General features: G+C 42.0%; 1 protein-coding gene across 4 annotated transcripts in view; it reads right to left on the bottom strand.

Annotated features, from left to right (window-relative positions):
- The window catches only part of LOC140726236 (protein phosphatase 3 catalytic subunit alpha), a 290,068-nt gene that overhangs the window by 94,052 nt on the left and 181,465 nt on the right, over positions 1 to 14,551 (bottom strand). For all 4 annotated transcript variants that reach the window (XM_073042332.1, XM_073042335.1, XM_073042334.1 and 1 more), the window contains exon 5: positions 11,154 to 11,299. In XM_073042332.1, the coding sequence (XP_072898433.1) occupies positions 11,154 to 11,299 (146 nt within the window). The remainder of the gene's footprint in view (positions 1 to 11,153; positions 11,300 to 14,551) is intronic.

Here is a 14,551-nt window from a genome sequence, read left to right as displayed (position 1 = left end):
ATGGTTTTGCAGATTGGAAGTCTGGCAGAGACTTATTACCTCCACACAAACAGGGAAATGAGATGAACATACTTAGAAACAACAATCCACATTTCTCTTACATCCGGGTAAATGAACATTCAGCCCATAAAAATAAATTGCTGGATAGAGAGAACTTGTCACAGCTGCATGTTAAAGAATTAGGAATATGATCAACCAGATGGACTGCAGAGGACTTGCCCACTTGGATACTGCTGACAAACCAGAGTTCACAATTTCCCACTTTAGCACTATTTCTGATATATAGCACTTTTAATAGGAAAATTTCTCTAGATTCTAAGATTCTGCATCAGGGACATGTGCAAACATCTAAGAGCCTGGCCAAAACGATATGTGTGGGGGGGAGGGGTGGGGAGAGGGGGGTGGAACGCTACAGCCTTGGTCACTGATGGAAATAAGGGAAAACCAATAGGCTGGCACTGCAGAGCAGGAAAATCCCAATCACATCGAGTGGAGTAGATTTCAGACAGAGCAAAAGGCATGAGTGTAGGTTAAGAATATTAAAAGGAAGATCATGCTAAACAGAAATCTGGTGAAGACTGATGAGTCAATTGGAAATGCTCTGAAGTACAAATCAGGCTGAGATCAAGTTTAAAGGGCTTTTTTTTCCCCACCCCCATTAATTGAGATGTGAGCATTGCTGACAAACGCAGCATTTGTTAGGTTTGTTAGTGATAACTACCCTGTTTATGCCAGAGGTTTCCCCTTGATGCTCGTTGACTTCAGCTTCATCAGGACTTCTTCATACCCCCCAGTCAAATGTTTCACTGATATCAAGAACAAGCAAATTGAGATTCAAAGGTGGTAGGGAATGTACTCAAATTGTCAAATGTAGAGATAAGAGGAATAGATTTTTACCATAGTGCATGAGCTGAGACAGAGTCAGTGATGGTATGGATGCAAAGTTTGTGGTCCAATACAACATGAATGTTGAGAAAGACAAGCTCAGTTTTCAACAGCTTAGAAATGGATAGCAATTGGAAGATTTATTGCAAACTGTATCTAAAGGTTTTTGACTTAAAGATTCTTCCAACAGATGCCAAGAATCTGAACACACGTGCTGGTTTCATCTCTATTACCTTGTCAGCTTCCCTCAAATATAATTTAGAACTGCAAACACTGATTCACCCTTTTACCCAGTAAATATACTATTCAAGTCTCAACTCCTCTGGTGTTCCCATCTGACATTTTTTTTTCCTTTTTGGTCACAGACAAATGTTTGCAATTATCAATTACTGCAGTGAAAATCTGACAGCATTTTTTTCCAAAAAAGGGATTCCCTGCACATGATATGTCATTAAAAACTATTTACAAACCGGAAGCCATGCTGGATGGTGCACCTATGCAAACAATTGGCACACATAAAAGCTCATTAATTGCCTGCTCTTTCCCTGGACACTGAGCTTAATTCTGGCCACAATGAGGAGACTAGTAGTGAGTACAGTGAAGGAATGAAGTTGACGAGTAAATCTCCCTGACACCCTCGAATCTGGACACAAACTAAATTCTACAGTAATGTGAGATGTGCATTTCAATAGGACTTTTCACAATAATAAGACATTACAATATGCATTTTGGTGAATTGAATGACCCTTGAAATATGGTTACTGTTGTGATGAAAGGAATGTGGCACTCAATTTCTGTAAAACTATGCATTACCATGTGAGAGCTAATCATTACATTTTAGATTCTTAGAATCAGATGTATTATCATTGACTTACAAGATCATAAGACATAGAAGCAAAATTAGGCCATTCAGCCCGAATGATCTGCCATTTGATCATGCCTGATCCACTTCCCTCGTAACCACATTCTCCCCATAAATCTTTCATGTCCTGAATTATCAAGAATCAACTACCACCTTAAATACACCCAATGACCTGGCCCCCATAGATGCCTGTGGTAACAAATTCCACAGATTCAGCTCTAAATGGACGTCCCTCTATTCTCAGGTTGTGCCCTCTCATGCCAGACTCCCCCACTATAGGAAACATCCTCTCCACATCCACTCTATCCAAGTATTTCAACATCCATAGGTTTCAATAAGGTCACCCGTCATTCTTCTAAATTCCAGCGAGTACAGGCTCAGAGCTATCAAGCTTTCATATGATTACTCTCTCATTCCCAGAATAATTTTTGTGAACCTCCTTTGAACCCTCTCCAATGTCAACACATACTTTCTTAAGGGACCCAAAACTGCTGACAATACTCCAAGTGTAGCCTCACCAGTACCTTAAAAGGCCTCAGCATTGTATCCTTGTTCTTATGTTCTAGTCCTCAACAAAAATGAATGATAACACTGCATTTGCCTTTCTCACCACCGATTTTATATGACATAAAAGTTATTGTTTTATGGCAACTGGGCAGTCATTGGACTTCTCCCCTGCTCTCTGACAGTGTCCTGTATCCACCCACGGGGCCTATTTGAGGCCATTGAAACAAAGTTCTTCAGGAACCTTCACAGAGGTTTACTGTTAATATTGTGCAGAGATGAATAGACTCAGTGAAATACATCAAGTAGAGAAGTATTCTCTTGCTTCAGAAGTCCACTGTGATGAGACAAAGCCGAGCCAAGTTCAGGGAAACATTTTCATGCTGAGGAGTACAAGACTAACCCATACTGCGCCACAGAGTGACTTCATTTCCTGTATCTTGACTCTCTCTGGTTCCTGCTGTCAGTAGGCTGCCTGTCACTATAAATTCATCTCTGTTGGTTTGACACACTCCAAAGCTGGACATTTTAGTAGCTTAGTACCATGTCAGGCTTATAATAATTCATCACCATTTCCATTTACCATCAAACTTTAAGACTGTACTTTAAAAACTTTTGATTTTATATAAAATCAAATATGAAATCATCCCACATGAACATATGCAATTATCCCTCTAGTGAGGGAAGTACCTGGAATTTAATCAAAGCCACCTCCACACAGCAGGCTGGCGGCTGGGATACCATGCGAGCATCACGAACACCAGCCCACCTGCCACTTTTCAATGATGCAGACAGCTGAAGTGCTAATGCCTGCAGCATTGCCACCTACAGAATGCTTTCAGACATTTAAAAAAACTCACGCTATTGTACAGCAAGCAGAACATTTATCAATTCTGGCTTGGGCTGCTGCTTTTACAATTTGAAGAGCCCCTTGCTCTTTCCTACTCAAAACCTACCACTCAGTAACCCTTCCTACATCACTTCCTTTGACAAAACATAATTTAACTTTTATATGTATTCATTTACAGGGTGTAAATACTGCCAGCACTATCCATGTTTATTGCCCATCCCTAACTGCTCTGAGTGGCCAAACATTACAGTCATCCACTTTACTGGGTCTGCAATCACATTTAGGCCAGACCTGGTGAGAATAGCTGGCTGCATTCTCCTTAGGACATTGATGACTGTGAATCAGATAGGATTTTACAAACATCTGGCAATTTTTACTGAAGCTGGCCTTCTTCAATTACCGAACTATTTATTGAATTGATGTTAAATTCAAGATGTGCTGTGGTTGGATACAAACTCAACTCTAGATCAATGGCCCAGAGCTCTAACTGTTCTAACTAAATCTACAGCACATTAAGTCCTTTGGCCGACAATTTTATGCCAACTATGTAACCTACTCTAGAAACTGCCTAGAATTTGCTTAGCATATAGCCCTCTATTTTTCTATGCTTCAGTTTCTTAAAAGGCCCTATTGTATCTGTCTCTACCACCCCCGTTGGCAGTGCATTCCACACACCTACCACCCTGTGTGAGAAAAACTTGGCTCTGACATCCCCTTTCTACCGACTTCCAAGCACCTTAAAAGTATGACCCCTCCATGTTACCCATTTCAGCCCTGGGAAAAAGCCTCTGGCTATCCCTGTGATCAATACCTCACATCATCTTATATACCTCTATCAGGTCACCTCTCCTCCTCTGTCGCTCCAAGGAGAAAAGGCCAAATTCACTCAATCTTTTCTCTTAAGGCATGCTCTCCAATCCAGGCAACATCCTTGTAAGTCTCCTCTGCACTCTCTCTATAGTATCCATATCCTTCCTGTAGTGAGGTGACCAGAACTGAACAAAGTACTGCAAGTAGGGTCTGATCAAGGTCTTGTATAGCTCTAACATTACCTCACGGCTTTTTAATTCAATCCCATGGTTGATAAATGCCAACACACCATACACCTTCTTAACAACACTGTCAACCTGCACGGCAGCTTTGAGTGTCCTGTGGACATGGACCCTAAAATCTCACTGATCCTCCACACTGCCAAGAGTCTTACCATTATTATATTCTGCCTTCAAAGTTGACCTACCAAAATGAACCACTTCACACTTTGAACTCCATCTGCCACTTCTCAGCCCAGTTCTGCATCCTATCAATGCTGTGCTATAATCTTTGACAACCCTCTAGGCTATCCACAATACCTCAATTTTTGTGTCATCAGCAAACCTACTAACCCACCCTTCTATTTCTTTATCCAGGTCATTTATAAAAATTACAAAGAGGAGGGGTCCCAGAACAGATCCCTGCGGAACACCACCGGTCACCGCCTTCCGTGCAGAATAAGAACTACCTACAACCACCCTTTGCCTTCCGTGGGCAAGCCAATTCTGGATCCACAAGGCAAGGTCCCCTTGGATTCCATGCCTCTTTACTTTCTGAAGGAGCCTTACATGGGAAACCTCATCAAATGCCTTACTGAAATCTATATACACTACATCCACTGCTCTATCTTCATCTATGTGTTTTGTTACATCCTCAAAGAATTCAATCAGGTTTGTAAGGGATGACATCCCCTTGATAAAGCCATGCTGACTATCCTTAATCAGATTATGTTTCCCCAAATGCTCATAAATCTTGCCCCTCAGGATCTTCTCCAACAACTTGCCCACTATTGAAGTAAGACTCACTGGTCTATTATTTCTTGGAACAAGGGACCAATACTTGCAACCTTCCAATGTTCTGGTAATTCTCCCGCCCCTATTGTTGATGCAAAGATCATCGCCAGAGGCTCAGCAATCTCCTCCCTCACTTCCCACAGTAGACTGCGGTATACCTCATCTGGTCCCTAACTTAGGGTATCTAACTCAATACCTTTCAAAAACTCCAACACATCCTCTTTCCTAATGTCTATACACTCAAGCGTTTCAGTCCTCTGTAAGTCATCCCCACATTTGTCAAAGTTCTTTTCAGTGGTGAATACTGATTAAGTACCTCCACTGCATTCTCCGACTCCATGCATACGTTTCCACTGTCGTTCCTGATTCATCCTATTCTCACACAGCTCATCCTCTTGCTCTTCACATACTTGTAGAATGCCTTGGGGTTTTCCTTAATCCTGGTTGCCAAGGTCTTCTCATGGCCCCCTCTAGTTCTCCTAACTAAATTCTTAAGCTCCTTCCTGACAACCTTGTAATTTTCTAGAACTCTATCAGTATCTAGTTTCTTGAACCTTTTGTAAGCTTTTTTCTTCTTAATTTGATTTTCTACATCCTTTGTACACCATAGTTCATTTATCCTATCATCCTTTCCCTATGCAGAACACCATGCAAATGTTCCCTGATTTCTGTCCTGCATTTCCCTGAGAACATCTGCTCCCAATTTATGTTCCAAAGTTTCTGCCTAATAGCATATTTCCCCCTACCCCAATTATCCAATTAAATGTTTTCCCCAAAGTGTCTGCTCCCATCTCTCCATGGTAAAGGAGATAGTGTTGTGATCACTACCTCCAAAATGCTCTCCCACTGAGAGATCCGACACCTGACCAGGTTCATTTCCCAAACAGATCAAGTACAGCCTCTCCTCTAGTTGGCTTATCTGCATATTGCATCAGGAAACCTTCCTGAAGACACCTAACAAACTCCACCCCATCTAAACCCCTTGCTCTAAGGAAATGCTAGTCAATGTAAGGAAAGTTAAAATCTCCCATCACAACAACCCTATTATTAGTGCACCATTCCAGAATCTGCCTCATCTGCTCTTCGATGCCTCTGTTACTATTGGAGGTTTTTATATTTTAAAAAATCAGAGTTATTGCCCCCTCCCTGATTCTGACTTCCACCCACAGTGGCTCAGTAGATAATCCCTTCATGACTTCCTCCTCTTCTGCAGCCGTGACACTATCCCTGATTAACAATGCCACATCTCCGTCTCTTTTGCCTCCCTCCCTGTCTTTTTTGAAACATCTAAAGCCCGGCACACTCAGCAGCTATTCTTGCCCATGAGGCATCCAAATCTCTGTAATGGCCACAACATCATAGTTCCAAGTATTGACCCACGCTCTAAGTTCATCCACCTTGCTTATGATACTCCTTGTATTAAAATAGACACATCTCAAACCATCTGGCTAAGTGCTTCTGCACCCTGCAATGTTTCAACATGCTGTATAAATGCAAGGTGCTGTTATAAAACTGGCTGAATTCAGGGCTAATCCTTGCAACTTACTGCCTTCACAATTTCGTTACTGATTAGAGATTCAGTATATCTACTGCTCTTCTCACTTTAACTTCTGCTAGACCAAGTTGGTAGTTAATGGGAAACAGCAATCTCAACTACAAAGGCATTTTACATTGTCAAATTACAATGTAGAGAATTGTTAAAAATCTACAAGTGTTGGGGGCACGGCTCTGCCCAATTTCCGCTTATACTACTGGGCAGCTAACATTCATTGTCTCATCTTTTGGTCTCATTTTTATAATCAGTCCGACTGTCCATTATGGGTGACAATGGAGCTGAACTCCATCTCCACACTTCTTGGATCTGCATTCCCTTTTCGTACGTCTAAACCAATTGCTAATCCTGTCATCAGGCACACCCTGAGAGTGTGGGCTCAGTTCAGAAAGCATAGTGGTCTCTATGCCTTCTCTCTTTCAAGTCCTATTCTACATAATCATCTCTTCTAGCCTTCTATACATGATTCAACATTTCAAGACCGGTACAGAAAGAGGGCATCAGACGCTTTAAAGATCTGATTTTAGACAACTGTTTTGCATCATTTGAACAATTGTCTGCAGATCTTAATCTACTCAACACTCATTTCTTTAGATATTTGCAAATTAGACATTTTATCCAACCTCTGATACCAAACTTCCCTGAGACACCTGACACAAACGTTATTGATTTGTTTCTCTGTATGAATCCATTGTGTAAAGGTCTAATATCTTATATCTGCGACAAGCTGGCGGCTCTGAGGCGAGCCTCTCTTGACAAAATTAAAACCACCTGGGAGCAAGATTTAAATTTTTCAGTGTCAGAGGTGGTATGGGATGAAGTCTTCAAATTAGTTAACTCAACCTCTTTATGTGCCCGCCACTGCCTGTTACAATTCAAGGTCGTACACAGGACCCATATGTCTAAAACTAAATTATCTCTCATTTACCCAGATGTTATTCCCTGCTGCAACAAATGCAAAGGGGCGAGGCTGCCCTTATCCATGTGTACCAGACATGCCCTAGTTTGGAAAAATACTGGAAAGATGTCTTCCAAACTCTATCCCAAATACTTAATTACAATCTGGACCCTAACCCTTTGATTACCCTTTTCAGCACCTCCGGAGAGGGGAACATGCACCCAAGTCCAACTAAACATCGCACACTGTCTTTTGCCTCTCTGCTGGCCAAGCACACAGTTTTGCTCAGGTGGAGGGATGCTGCCCCGCTCACCCACACTCAGTGGCTCAGGGACATCATGTCCAGTCTACACCTTGAGAAGATCCACTACTCAATCCTCAATTTGGAAATAAAATTCAAAAGGTGTGGGGACCCTTTCTTGAATATTTTCAAAATTCCCAGTCAGGCTACAAATCCATTCCTTCTCCCTTTCCGCGGTACATAAATCCCTGACCTCCAGCATTTTCCGGTAAAACTCTTTGGACTCAGATTTGTTATCATACAACAGCCTATGTATTAGAAAAATATGCCTTCTCTATACCAATGCAGCTCTGTGGGGACAAAGGTTCTGTTTAACCCTTTTTGCCAATGCATTGATGGTTTGGAGTTGGTGACTGGGAGGGATGGGGTGATAACGTTTGTACTATGGGTGCATCACTTTCACAAATGTGAATTGTACATTTGTTACATCTGTTATGCACTGCACAATTCTCCTTTACACTATGTTCTCTTTATTTTAAAAAAAATAAAAATATTGTCGAAAGAAATATTGTCAAAAGAGAATTGTTCCATCTCACACTTGGTGCAGCTAAACATTTCAACTTTCCTTTGCCACTTGTTTCATTACCACACATCTCCACCATTCTATATCGCAGCACCTGGTCACCTCCTCCAATTAGGCAGGTCACATCCAATTGAGGAAAGCCTGATAAACAGCTCAATACACTTCCCAGAAAGTGATCAGATTGGACACCCGAAACCTTCCTGATTCAAACGTGGGACTGCAACGATGAGAGATGACTGTAGTCAAGGCAATCATTAGCTGGCTAAAGAAGATTCTCTCCAATATTAGCCAATTGCTAATCTAAACATTTAATCCATGAGGGAGGCCTAATTTTAACGGCAATATGCTGGAGGAAATCAGCAGATTATGCAGGTTATGTGGGAGGAAAGTCATCAACATTTCTAGTTGAAACTCTGCATCAGGATGACCAACATACAGAAAAGCAGGCGGCAAGAAAGGATTCTGAGACAATTGGTGGACTGAGGAGGGGTGCAAGTTGACAAGCAGGTACCGTCAAATAGGGGTTATGAGTGGAGTTGAGAAACCGTAGCATGTGAATGATAGATGGATGCAGACAAAGAGATGAAAAAGAACAAAAAAAGTACAGATGGAGCAAGGTGAGGGGGACAGAAACGTGAAGACTAGACGACTCTGGATGGAGCTGAGGAGCCTAACTTGTAAGTGCTAGATGTGAGAGGCCTCAATGATCCACAGAACCACCTAAGGTGTAGCATTACTTCCAGTCAGCTGTGCAGTTGAGAGACAAGGTTGGAGGATTAAGTCCCATTCTAAAGATCTGAGCACAAAACCTACTCTGACACAGTACTATACCACTGGAGGAATTGTGTTTTGAATATGTTAAACAAAAATCATAAATCCACTCTTAGATGAAGATAAAATATTTCAAGTCACTATTCATTAATGGTAAGACTCTTGGCAGTGTGGAGGATCAGAGGGATCTTGGGGTCTGAGTCCATAGGACACTCAAAGCAGCTGCGCAGGTTGACTCTGTGGTTAAGGCGGCATATGGTGCTTTGGCCTTCATCAATCGTGGGATCGAATTTAAGAGCCGAGAGGTAATGATGCAGCTATATAGGACCCTGGTCAGACCCTATTTGGAGTACTGTGCTCAGTTCTGGTCGCCTCAGTACAGGAAGGACGAGGAAACCATAGAAAGGGTGCAGAGGAGATTTACAAGGATGTTGCCTGGATTGGGGAGCATGCCTTATGAGAATAGGTTGAGTGAACTCGGCCTTTTCTCCTTGGAGCGACGGAGGATGAGAGGTGACCTGATAGAGGTGTATAAGATAATGAAAGGCATTGATCGTGTGGATAGACCATAAGACAAAGGAGCAGAAGTCGGCCATTTGGCCCATGGAGTCTGCTCCGCCATTTCACCATGAGCTGATCCAATCTCCTCTTTAGTCCCATTCCCCCGCCTTCTCACCATAACCTTTGATGCCCTGACTACTCAGATACCTATCAATCTCTGCCTTAAATACACCCAATGACTTGGCCTCCACTGCCGCTCGTGGCAACAAATTCCATAGATTCACCACCCTCTGGCTAAAAATTTTTTTTCACATCTCTGTTCTGAATGGGCGCCCTGCAATCCTCAAGTCATGTCCTCTCATACTGGACTCCCCTACTATGGGAAACAACTTTGCCACATCCACTCTGTTCATGCCTTTCAACATTCGAAATGTTTCTATGAAGTCCCCCCTCATTCTTCTAAACAGTCCAAGAGCAGTCAAACGTTCCTCATATGTTAACCTTCACATTCCCGGAATCATTCTAGTGAATATTCTCTGAACCCTCTCCAATGTCAGTACATCAATAGTCAGAAGCTTTTCCCCAGGTCTGAAAGGACTAGCACCAGAGGGCATAGTTTTAAGGTGCTTGGAAGTAGATACAGAGGAGATGTCAGGGGTAAGCTGTTGTTTTTTTTTAAATGCAGAGAGTGGTGAGTGCATGGAATGGGCTGCCAGCGGCAGTGGTAGAGGTGGAAATAATAGGGTCTTCTAAGAGACTCCTGGATGGCTACATGGAGCTTAGTAAAATAGAGGGCTATGGATAAAACCTAGGTAGTTCTAAGCTAGGGACGTGTTCGGCACAGCTTTGTGGGCCAAATGGCTTGTACTGTGCTGTATGTTTTCTATGTTCCTGAAGGTCAAAAGAGTTCTTCCCAATGCTGTGCCTATCTACCCCCAGAATAGATTTGAGCATTGTGCACACTCTTTATTGTGGGAGGCCGCTGTGAACAAATTGGCTTTCTGATTTCCCAAATTACAATAGCGACTTTCATCAAAAACTAGATATTGGCTACAAAGCACTTTGGGAGGTCCTAATGTCACAAAGGGAGCTACAGCAACTCAAGAGCAGCAGACATTTGGAAACCAACGTGGATTCTCTTTTATTCCTCAGAAATGTATTGCGTTGCTTCATTACTCAACCAGTGTTGGAATTCCCCACTCAATAATGCCAAATGAAAACCATCACCTGACAGACTGCAATGGCTCAAGGCAAAGCTCATCAGCAACCTTAAGGGCAACTAGGGATAGGCAGAAAATCACCAGCCTTGCCAGGAACTACTACTTTCCATGAGTGAATTAAAATATTAAAATTCCAACTTGTGAAATATGCATTTTAAACAAGCAGCTCGCAAAGCAAAACTTCTGCCATGGATAGTCTCAAATCTGGCTGCGAAAGGAGGAGGATTGGGTATGGGGCTAGCACCCTAACCCATACAAACAGAGTACTACAGAAATGCCAACAGAAGCTCCAAAGACCTCATCTCTGGGAGTAGAAGACTAAGATGGGATAACTTGTAAGACTGACCAAGTTAGAGGACTCTGGTGAGCTGCTGTCAGTGGCCTATGCTCCAACAGGGGTGATGGGCTTGAGCTTGCAGAGCAAATATGTTCTTGTAGAGGGTGAATTAATAAATGTACTTACTTTCTTGATGTCTTCTAAGGTATTAACCTCAGGAGAGAGCCCACCATGTACACACAGAAACTGCTGGTTCATTAATGCAGCCAACGGCAAGCAATCAAAAGCGTCCATACAGGCATCATATATTCGTTCTGAATATTTAATTTTACCTAGAGCAGAGAAACAAAATGTTAGACAAGAGATTTACACCAAAATGCAAATGAACAGCTATTACCCCTGAAGCAATAGTAATTCAGACTTGGCCACGGCTTTATTAAACGTGAAGCCTATAAATAACACCACTGGCCTGTACTCCAAAACCGTTGCAATTTCTGAGAATGGTTGTCTCTTCTTCCCTTAAAAATTCAATGCCTCTTGCTTCAATAATTGTCTGTAACAATGCATTTCATGCGTTTATAACTAACACTGCTATAATGGAGGTTGCTGCATAGCTCAGACCTCTATACCGTAAAATGGATATAGAGGCAATGGAGAAGTGCAGAAAGAATGATTTGCTTGATACCTTATGATACCGAAGTTATGCTCAAGAACAAGGCTCAACAGGCTGATGGCTTTCCTTACACAAAAAAGGAAGCACATCAAGTATGATGTGAGAGGGTTCTTTAAAACTACAGGAGGAGTTGAGAGAGTAAATAGAGGCACAAGGAGACTAAAACCAGATAGTGACTAATAAGTACAATAATGCATTCAGGAGGAACAAGTTTAGCCAAAATGGGAAGCCTTGGAACTCTATCTCGCAAAGTGGCTGACAGAAATTCCACAAATATGATTAAACGAGCTACTTCAACACCAGAAAAAAATTTTCTCAGCTCACCATTAAGCTATCAGTAGGGAATGACAGGAAATATTAGGTGGACATTCATTTGACGTTTCTGATAAATTAAAGGGAGGAGGTTAATATCTGGCTTCAAAACTGCTTAATTTATCAAAAAGCTATTGATGCTTTAAGTGTAAGATTAGCAAGTGATGGTTCTCAATGCTGACTCCTTTGTGTTCATCTACAAAAACCATTTAATTTCTACCTTTGATGTCTATCCTTTTCAGGATGGATGGGGTTCTGTTGAAGACTGTGACCTGGAGTTGAATTCAGACTTCTGTTCCTTGCAGTGGTGGGACTGCTCCTGGGGGTGCATAACCGGCCACTTTTCAATATTCCAAGGATGTGGTCTAGAACATAAGCGCGCCTTCAGGGTTCCAAGGTTTCAAGACACTGTTGATGACTGATTCTAAGCCAGTGACACTGACTGAAGCACAATGAGAGCGACCGTAACGTCAGGAACAGTGGGTTAGCTGTCGGAGGCTCTGTACTAGGTGAATCTCTCTTTCTCACTCACTCACACTGGTGAAAGAGAGATTGCTGCCGATTCCTGGGCAGAGAACTCAGTGGGGGAGAAAAGAGACGTGACACTCTTAACACTGTAAACCAGCAAATTGTTTTGTTATGTCTCCCTTCTTGCTGTGAAAAGGAACACCCCTTTTTCCCTTCACTGGAGTGGGGGGGGGGGAGGGGAGAGAGAGAGCCTTTGACATGTCAAACTGTTGGGTGAACGATTAGTTTTTGTTGTACTGTGGATCATGGTCTTTACTATGGAGCCTACTCGGGGAAATGCCATCTTAGATCGGGTGTTGTGTAATAATCCAGATTTTATTAGTGAACTTAAGGTAAAGGAACCCTTAGGAGACAGTGTATGATCATAACATGATTGAATTCATACTGCAATTTGAAAGGAAGAAGCACAAGTCAGATTTATCAGTATCACAATGGAATATAGAAAAATATAGATTCATGAGAGAGGAGCTTGCTCAAGTGGATTGGAGGGAGATAATGGCGGGGATGATAGCAGAGCAGAGGTAGCTGAAGTTTCTGGGAATTGTTCACAAGGTGCAGGACAGATATATTTCACAGAAGTAGTTCTCAAATGGCGGGGCTAGGCAACTGTGGCTGACAAGTTAAGGACTACATTAAAGCCAAGGAAAGGGTATATTTGGTAGCAAAAGTGAGTAGGAAGTTGGATGATTGGGAAGTTTTAAAAATCCAACAATAGGCAACTTAAAAAAAAGATAAGAAGGAAGAAGATGAATAGGAGGGCTAACTAGCCAATAATATAAAGCAGGATACTAAAAGTTTTTTCAGTTATATAAAGAGTAAAAGGGAGGTGAGAGTTGATATTGGACCATTGGAAAATGATGCTGGTGAGGTAGTAATGGGGACAAAGAAATGACGGATGAACTTAATAAGTACTTTGCATCAGACTTCACTGTGGAAGACACTAGCAATGTGCCAGAGGTCCGTGACTGTCAGGGAGCAGGATTGAGTGCCATTGTTATTACAAAGGAAAAAGTGCTAGGCAAACTGAAAAGTTTTAAGGTGGACAAGTCACCTGGACCAGATGGACTACATCCCAGAGTTCTGAAAGAGGTTGCTGAAAGGATAGCACATGCATTGGTTATGATATTTCAAGAATCACTTCATTCTGGCATGGTTCCAGAGGACTAGAAATTTGCAAATGTAACTTCACTCTTTAAGGGAGGAAGGCAAAAGAAAGGAAATTTTAGGCCAGTTAACCTAACTTCAGTGGTTGGGAAAGTGTTGGAGCCCATTATTAAGGACGAGCTTTTGGGGTACTGGGAGATTAATGATAAAATAAGTCAAAGTCAACATGGTTTCCATAAAGGGAAATCTTGCTTGGCAAATATTAGAGATCTTTGAGGAAGTAACAAGCAGGTTGGACAAAGGAGAGAGAGGGAGAGATGTCATTTACTTGGATTTTCAGAAGATTATTCATTAAGATGCCACACAAGTCTTCTTAACAAGATCACATAGCGTTACGGGAAAGATACTGGCATAGACAGAGGAATGACTGACAGGCAGGAGGCAGTGAGTGGCAATAAAGGGGGCTTTTTTGGTTGGCTACCAGTGACTACTGGTGTTCCTCTGGGGTCAGTACTGGGACTGCTACTTTCACACTGTTTGTCAATAATTTGGATACTGGAATTGATGGCTTTGTGGCAAAGTTTGCTGATAATACAAAGATAGGTGGAGGGTAGGAAATGCTAAGATAGATAGATAGATAGATACTTTATTCATCCCCATGGGGAAATTCAACTTTTTTCCAATGTCCCATACAATGCAATTGCAGCAGGACTTAGAAAATTGGCAGAATGGGCAAAAAGATGGCAGATGGAATACAGTGTTGGAAAATGTATGATAATGTATTTTTGTGAAAGGAACAAAAGTGCAGACCATTATCTAAATGGGGAGAAAATTCAAACAGAAATGCGAAAGGAATTACACGAGGAAATCTGCAGATGCTGGAAATTCAAACAACACACACAAAATGCTGGTGGAACACAGCAGGCCAGGCAGCATCTATAGGGAGAAGCACTGTCGACATTTCGGG

The sequence above is a fragment of the Hemitrygon akajei genome, chromosome 4 (genome assembly GCF_048418815.1).
Source record: "Hemitrygon akajei chromosome 4, sHemAka1.3, whole genome shotgun sequence".
Taxonomy (NCBI): domain Eukaryota; kingdom Metazoa; phylum Chordata; class Chondrichthyes; order Myliobatiformes; family Dasyatidae; genus Hemitrygon; species Hemitrygon akajei.
This window is presented reverse-complemented; position numbering and strand designations above follow the sequence as displayed.